The sequence below is a fragment of the Phragmites australis genome, chromosome 18 (assembly GCF_958298935.1).
Source record: "Phragmites australis chromosome 18, lpPhrAust1.1, whole genome shotgun sequence".
In the NCBI taxonomy this organism is placed as follows: Eukaryota; Viridiplantae; Streptophyta; class Magnoliopsida; order Poales; family Poaceae; genus Phragmites; species Phragmites australis.
Genome location: NC_084938.1, coordinates 21,079,387 through 21,087,071, shown reverse-complemented (window position 1 = coordinate 21,087,071; position 7,685 = coordinate 21,079,387). Strand labels below are relative to the sequence as shown.

At 45.0% G+C, this 7,685-nt stretch overlaps 1 protein-coding gene across 1 annotated transcript; it reads left to right on the top strand.

Moving 5' to 3' along the window:
- Nucleotides 1-1,800: 1,800 nt before the first annotated feature.
- On the top strand, nucleotides 1,801-7,319 carry LOC133898889 (receptor-like protein kinase). Its single transcript, XM_062339697.1, has 3 exons — nucleotides 1,801-2,114; nucleotides 3,125-6,090; nucleotides 6,720-7,319. Exons 2-3 carry the CDS (start codon nucleotides 3,132-3,134, stop codon nucleotides 7,130-7,132), a joined length of 3,372 nt encoding a protein of 1,123 aa, XP_062195681.1. The 5' UTR covers nucleotides 1,801-2,114; nucleotides 3,125-3,131; the 3' UTR covers nucleotides 7,133-7,319.
- Nucleotides 7,320-7,685: the final 366 nt, after the last annotated feature.

Genomic DNA, 7,685 nt, shown 5'->3' with positions numbered 1-7,685 from the left:
TAAGAAATGAATGGCGCTATCTCCCTTCTCCCAATTCCCACCATGCTCCAAGCTCAGTGTCCACTGCGGCGAAATAGGTGAGGATTTCAGGATACAACGCGCCAGTGGCAGGTATAGCGGCGAGGGCACACATGAGTGGTGGGAGGAGATGTCGATAGCATCGGCTTCTGTAGAGTAACGAAACTCTACTTCGAGTTTGATACGGTGGTTGAATCAAACAAATCTTGTTTTCATCTATTCCCTTTACATTCTTTGATTCCATTTCCGTTTGCGATTGCAGATCTGGAACCAAACAACATCCTACTGATACCCTGTATTCGCAAGAAAAGTATATGAACGCAGAAGCCGTCGGTAATACTTAGCAGCCGATCATGTTGTCAGTGCATTAGATTGGTTGTCACTTAGCATTAGCGACTTGGTAATCTTACGCTTAGCTAAAAGGTTATGATCGAGATCAAAGGCGTTGTGGCGAAAGCGAGACCCGGTCACGCGTTTTCTCGGGAGCACGAGCACCACGCCTCACGCGCGAATCTCTCAACCCGCGAAACTCCCCGCGGTTCACTCCCTTCGCGCTCTTCGTTTTCACCCGCCGTCGTCGTCGTCGTCACGACCTCCGCTTGCGTCGCCCTCCTTGCTCTCCTGTCGAACTGGATACACCAAGATGCTCCTCTCCGCCTGATCTAATCCGCTTGCGGCGCCGGGCGGGTTCAAAGCGGCAGCGCGTGGGCTGGCGAGAAGACGGCGACGCTGAGAGGACCGAGGACAAGGGCGGGGATCCATGCGAGGCCGGCGATCGATTTGAGACGGCAGAAGCTCGAGTGGTGGCGGCGCGACCGATTTAAGGCAGCGGACACGACTTTGTGCCTGACGTTGAAGAGAGTGAATTGAGGGAATCAGACGCAAGGTAGCAAGGGGAGAGAGAGGGGAGCGGAAGGAGTTCGGCTGCAGAGGAAGACGATGGGATGCACCTTCGGTCCCAGTTACAATATACAATGGAAAAGTATAATTGACGGTGGACCTCATGAAACTTGTGAGGCCTGCGTTCGATGACAAAAGTGTCTCTAATCATAAATGTCAGCTATATATAAGGTTGTCCACGTTAGGTTTGTGTCTATACGGAGAAGAGACGTAAAAAAGATATATAAAACTACCTATTAATCCATAGATAAACTACTCCCTCTATCTAGAAATAGTATATGTATTTTTAGCTTGATTTTCGAAATTAGATTTTGATTAAGATTTACTCACAAAATATATCATTTATAGCTAAAAAACTTATATAGTCTGAAATTATTTCAAATTATAAAATTAGTTGTATAATTTTTATGTACTCGATATTTTTATAATTTGATTAAATGCTAATCAAAATACACAAAGTTTAACTTTTTTTAAAGAAATAGTTTATTTTTTTTAACGAATGGAGTATAACACATTATGCATTAAATATAATACAAGAAATATGTGTGATTGGTTAAGAGAATATAGATAGGTGGACTAATTAAAATTTTAATTGTGCTATAGATAAATTATTGGAGAGATAAACTTGCACTAAAGATGAGTGGAAGAAATAATAGAGAGTTCGGAGAGGCTCTAGCCCGGATGTGCACTTAGCCTACGCGGCAACCTCTTTTTGGTGAAACCACCAGATTTTAGTCCTTGCGTTGAAGGTGCCCTTGTACCCCTGAGGAAATTCTCAGAAACAGGATTTCAGTGTGAACGTGCCCCCGCGGCTTGTGACCACTGACACCGAGCACTTACTACTGGTATCGCATGTGAGAACGCATGACCAAATCAGACCGAGCCCTACTTGTATAACCAAACCCCAAAACCGCAGTGGTGAGACGTGTGAAGTGTGAACCGCCCCCACACGGTTGTGTTGTCTCGTCCGTCGTTCCCACCCGCGCTTATGACTGCAACTACCGCCGCTGTCCAAAGGCAAAGCACCCGCACATCTCTGAAACCATTTCCCTTTGCCTGAATGCTCCTCACCCTCCCGTGCTGTGCCACCTTCCTCTTCCGCCATGGTTCGTGCTAACGCTTAGCGTGGGCTGGTCTTGCTCTCTGGTCACCCCATTCCACAGGAGCTTCGTTCGAGGGCACCGAGTTACTGACTGGTACGCGCTGCTCTCCTCTGCTCTTAGTTGCAGTTGCAGTTGCAGCCTCTGCTTCCTGAGTTCATGTGTTAGTTAGTGGAGAAGCGATGAAATCTTTGGTCCTGAGGAACCGCCGCTGCTCCGGTTCATTCCTGCTGATGCCCGGAATCTTTCTTAGGGTCTATTGTACTCGTATTGCTTGCTCCCGTTTTTGTTAGTCCATGGGTTCTTGGCTTCTTGGGCTATGCTTATCTGCTAAATTTCAGAGTAATGTCCAAGGGGGAAGCAGATTTGATGTTTATTCCCTTTGTAGCTCGCTGAAAAAAAGCTTTCTTGCAACCAATTTCTTGCACTTGAAGGCTGTGTGCATTGCAAAATGCCGAAGCTGGAACATATTTCCCATTATATAAAAAAAAAGGGGGAAGGGCGGTTGCTCTGCCTATTCATTAAAGGGAGAAGAGAAAAATGTTTCTGCTGTGAAGCTTCTAGGGAGCTTGGTAGAACAGCGGGAGAACGACTCCACCCACTAATCATGGTGCCCGTGTGCTGGTGTGGTGTGTGCGCTTGTGCGTTTACCTTCTAATTAGAACAAGATAAATGCTTCTCCGTTCGAGCTCAGGTCCATCTCGCAAACTAGTATAGTATAGGTTGAAGAGAGGATCTGCTTTGCCACCTTTTCTCATGTAAATCACAGTGTCTAGCCCCTTTTTCAGGAAATGTGTTTTTGTTGCCACGTTGATATGGCTTGGGGAAAATTTTCTGCGCTTTCTGAACAGGAGCGCTCCTTCTATCTTTCCGTGAACGTTCTCGAGTTTGCCATGTGGAAAAAAAAGGAACAAAAGATGGGCTCTGATTTTGACATCTTGCATTTTGTGTCTCTGTTAGTCTGATTATATTAACTACCAATAGGTTTACCTCCTGAGTTATGTTGTCAGGCAGTTTTGGATTTACTTGATTCGATCAATTTATGAGTAAATTCTAGGAAATCGAAAAAGGTATTCTACTGCTGACTTCTATACAAACCTTTTCAGGGACGAAATGAGGCTGATTTTGTGGCATTGGTTTTTGCTATTCTTCACGTTAGTTTCATCGTCATGGAGTTTGAGTTCAGATGGCCTAGCTCTTCTTGCTCTGTCCGAACACCTCATACTACCGAGTTCCATAGCCTCCAACTGGAATGCTTCTGATACAACTCCTTGTAAATGGAATGGAGTTGGTTGCCATAAAAGGAACAGTGTGATTTCTCTTAACTTTTCTTCATCGGGAGTTTCAGGTTCACTGGGACCTCAAATAGGACTTCTAAAATACCTAAATGTCCTCGATTTGTCAAATAACAATGTATCTGGTTCGATTCCTCTGGAATTGGGGAATTGCAGTATGCTTGAACAACTGGATCTGTCTCAAAACTTTCTTTCTGGTGAAATACCAACATCAATTGGCAACCTCAAGAAAATGTCATCACTCTCATTGTATTACAACTCTCTGAATGGAACAATACCAGTGGAGTTATTCAAGAACCAGTTTCTGGAGTTTGTGTACCTCCATTACAATCAGCTTAGTGGTTCTATCCCCTCCTCAGTTGGTGAAGCGTCAAGCCTTAGGTCCTTGTGGTTGTATGATAATATGTTATCTGGAGTTCTGCCCGAATCAATAGGCAACTGCACTAAGTTGGAGGAGCTCTATCTACTCGATAATCAATTGAGCGGTAATCTTCCGAAAACCTTGGGTGCCATCAAAGGCTTCAGGATTTTTGATGCTACTAACAATAGCTTCACAGGCGATATTCCTTTCAGTTTTGAAAACTGCATGTTGGAAACATTCATCTTGTCATTCAATCAGATAAAGGGTGAAATCCCATCATGGCTAGGGAACTGTAGCAGCTTGCAAGAACTTGCACTTGTCAACAATAGTCTCTTTGGTCAAATTCCAACTTCTCTTGGCTTACTGAGCAACCTCGCTTATCTTTTGCTTTCTCAGAACTCCCTGTCTGGGCCGATCCCTCCTGAGATTGGTAACTGTCAGCTGCTAGTGTGGCTCGAGTTGGATGCAAACCTGCTCGAGGGGACTGTTCCAAAACAGTTGGCAAATTTGAGTAACTTGAAGAAACTCTTTCTGTTCGAGAATAACTTCATGGGAGAGTTCCCTGAGAATATTTGGGGTATCCAAAGCCTGGAGAGCGTCCTTATATATCGAAATGGTTTCACAGGGAAGCTTCCTTCGGTGTTAGCTGAGCTGAAGTTCCTTCAGAACATTACACTGTCTGAAAATTACTTCACTGGAGTCATACCACCAGATTTGGGTGTTAATAGCCGATTAGTCCAGATTGATTTCACAAATAACAGTTTTGTTGGTAAAATTCCGCCAAACATTTGTTCAGGAAAAGCATTGAGAGTTTTGGACATGGGATTTAACGTTCTCAATGGAAGCATCCCATCCAGTGTTGCAGACTGCCCAAGTTTGGAGCGAGTCATTCTCCAAAACAACAATCTTGATGGGCCTATTCCAGAATTCAGAAACTGTGTGAACCTAACATATATGGATCTGAGTCACAATTCCTTGAGCGGCAACATTCCGGCAAGCTTCGGCAGATGTGTAAATATCACTATGATAAACTGGTCAGACAACAAGCTTTCTGGTCAAATACCACCTGAAATAGGAAAGTTAGTGAATTTGACCAGTCTTAACCTCTCACACAATAGTCTACAGGGTGTGCTCCCTGTGCAGATTTCTCGTTGTTCCAAGATGTATTTGCTTGATTTGAGTTTTAACTCTTTAAATGGTTCACTCACAACAGTAAGCAAGCTGAAGTTGCTGACATGGCTACGGCTGCAGGAGAATAAATTCACTGGAGGCTTGTCTGATTCTCTATCGCATTTGGATATGCTTATTGAGCTTCAACTTGGTGGCAATGTTCTTGGGGGTAGTATCCCTTCATCGTTAGGAAGGTTGCTAAAACTTGGCATCGCTTTGAATCTTAGTTGCAATGGTCTTGTGGGTGATATTCCACCACAATTGGGCAATTTGCTTGATCTGCAAAGTTTAGATTTGTCACTTAATAATCTCACCGGAGGTCTAGTCAAATTAGGAAGTCTACAGTTATTGCATGCCTTGAATGTTTCTTATAACAGATTTAGTGGACCATTGCCAGAAAGCCTTCTAAAGTTTCTGAATTCAACACCAAGTTCCTTCAATGGAAATCCAGACCTTTGTGTCTCTTGCAGTGCCAATGATTCATCTTGCAGCGGATATAATGTCTTGAAAACTTGTGAAGCATCGACGAAAAGAGGAGTGCATGGGCGATTCAGGATTGCTCTCATAGTTCTTGCTTCGTTGTTTGTTGGAGCATTTATGGTACTTATACTCAGCTGCATCCTTCTGAAGTCTCGAGATCTGAAGAAGAAAAGTGAGGAATCAGTCAGTACTATGTTTGAAGGTCCCTCTTCTAAATTAAATGAGGTTATGGAGGCGACTGAAAATTTTGATGACAAGTATATCATCGGTACAGGTGCTCATGGAACTGTTTACAAGGCAACACTGAGGTCAGGAGAAGTGTATGCTATAAAGAAACTTGTGATTTCTTCACACAAAGAATCATACAGAAGCATGATCAGAGAACTGAAGACACTTGGTAAAATTAAGCATAGAAACTTGATAAAGCTAAAAGGATTTTGGTTGAGAAGTGACAACGGGTTCATACTGTATGATTTTATGGAAAAGGGCAGCTTTCATGATGTTCTGCATGGGATCCAGCCAGAACCAGCTTTGGACTGGTGTGTGCGGTATGACATAGCCCTCGGTACTGCCCATGGGTTAGCATATCTTCATCATGATTGTCGCCCTGCAATCATTCACCGTGATATTAAGCCAAGTAATATATTGCTGGACAAGGACATGGTGCCTCATATCTCAGATTTTGGCATTGCAAAGCTCTTGGATCAGTCTTCTACTGCTCCACAGACCACTGGAGTTATTGGCACCATTGGATATATGGCCCCAGGTATGGATCAAACCAAGCATGATGCATAACTGATTCCTTTTTCGATGTTAGTATTTACACTCAAATATAAGTTTAGCATGCCATAAAATCCTTTATCTCATGGAATGGTTCAATCTGAAGCAACTTGTTCAAATTTCTAGTATCATAGCTTCAGTAATCTGAATGCAAGTATATACATTAATATCTAAGCCTCGAAGTTCTTATAGAATCAGACATTGGCATTTAGAAGTTTACAAATAGTTAATCCTTCAGTCCATCTTTAGCTTGGATTTGATTGCCTTTCTTCTTAACGAAAAGATGCCTAGTTGATCATTGGTATTCTGCTTAAGCAATCTGTACATGAAAATTGTTTGAACCAGACTATTTAGCTGATGGGACCATGAACATAGCTGAATCTGAAGGACTTCAGTAATCTTGCTGTCAATAATGGAAACCAAATAAATTTTCCGAAAAAATTCTGTAACTAATGGTTAGCTTCTCTCATGGAATACTGTCTCGTTAGATGCTATCATGTCATTGTTTATACTTTATACTACAAAATTTACTGGTGAACTTGCCTTCTTGAAACTATGAAATTTTGTGTACAAATTAGACACTGGTACCTAATATGGCCCTGCGCTTTCTTGTAGAATTGGCGTTTACCACCAGAAGCAACATCGAGTCCGACGTGTACAGCTACGGCGTGGTGCTACTCGAGCTGCTCACCAGAAAGATGGCATTGGATCCCTCCTTCCCCGACAATGTGGGCATAGTCAGCTGGGTGTCGTCCACACTGAACTGCACCGATCAAATCGAGGCCTTCTGCGACCCGGACCTCATGGAAGAAGTCTACGGCACGGTCGAGATGGAGGAGGTGCGCAAGGTCCTGTCGGTAGCACTCCGGTGCACGGCCAGGGAGGCGAGCCAAAGGCCGTCCATGGCCGACGTCGTGAAAGAGCTGAGCGATGTGAGGCCTGCTGGTGGTCGCGGCGGGTCGGTCTCCAAGTCTAAGCAGGGGAAACCAGGCTCCCAGAGCCTGCTGGTGGTCGCGGCGGGTATGTAGCCTCGGACGGTGCAGTTCTTGTATATACTACTCTCCATGATTGATTTACGGTGGGAGGTAGAGGGAGACAGCTCGACTTTGATTGGAAAGGTTGAGAGGTCATTCCTGACCAGATGCTCGTGTTGTGTAGTTATGCTGTCCCCTATGCGCACGCGTTGGGCTCCTGGAAGAAGCCGGCTGTTCTTCACTCCTGGCCTTGTCCTGTTCCTAGAATCTTGCTAAATCTTCACATCGGATACGAAACTATCGCTTCCCTGAATGGCGAGATAGGGTGACGGGCGGCGATGGCACGGTGAAGGGAGATTGAAATAGACTGGGGGGGGGGGGGGGGGGCGGGGGAGGTTAGCGTCGGTTTCACCGTTCACGATTCGCCGGCCGGCGCCGGGCTGCCGCGGCGGCGGCGCTCACGCGACAGGGGCCGGGTGGGGGTTGGGTTAAGTTTGGTTGGTTCGGGCTCGTCCCTCAGGAATGCCTGGGCGTGGTGGAACAGCGGCTAGCGGGCCGTGGGTGCGGGGAATTTGGGACTGGGCGGAGTGGAATGCGGCGGCAAGCA

Coding starts and splice junctions, on each gene's coding strand:
- LOC133898889 (XM_062339697.1), top strand. CDS start 3,132: ATGAGGCTGATTTTGTGGCATTGGTTTTTGCTATTCTTCACGTTAGTT. Junction 6,091..6,719: donor CATTGGATATATGGCCCCAG/GTATGGATCAAA, acceptor GCTTTCTTGTAG/AATTGGCGTTTACCACCAGA.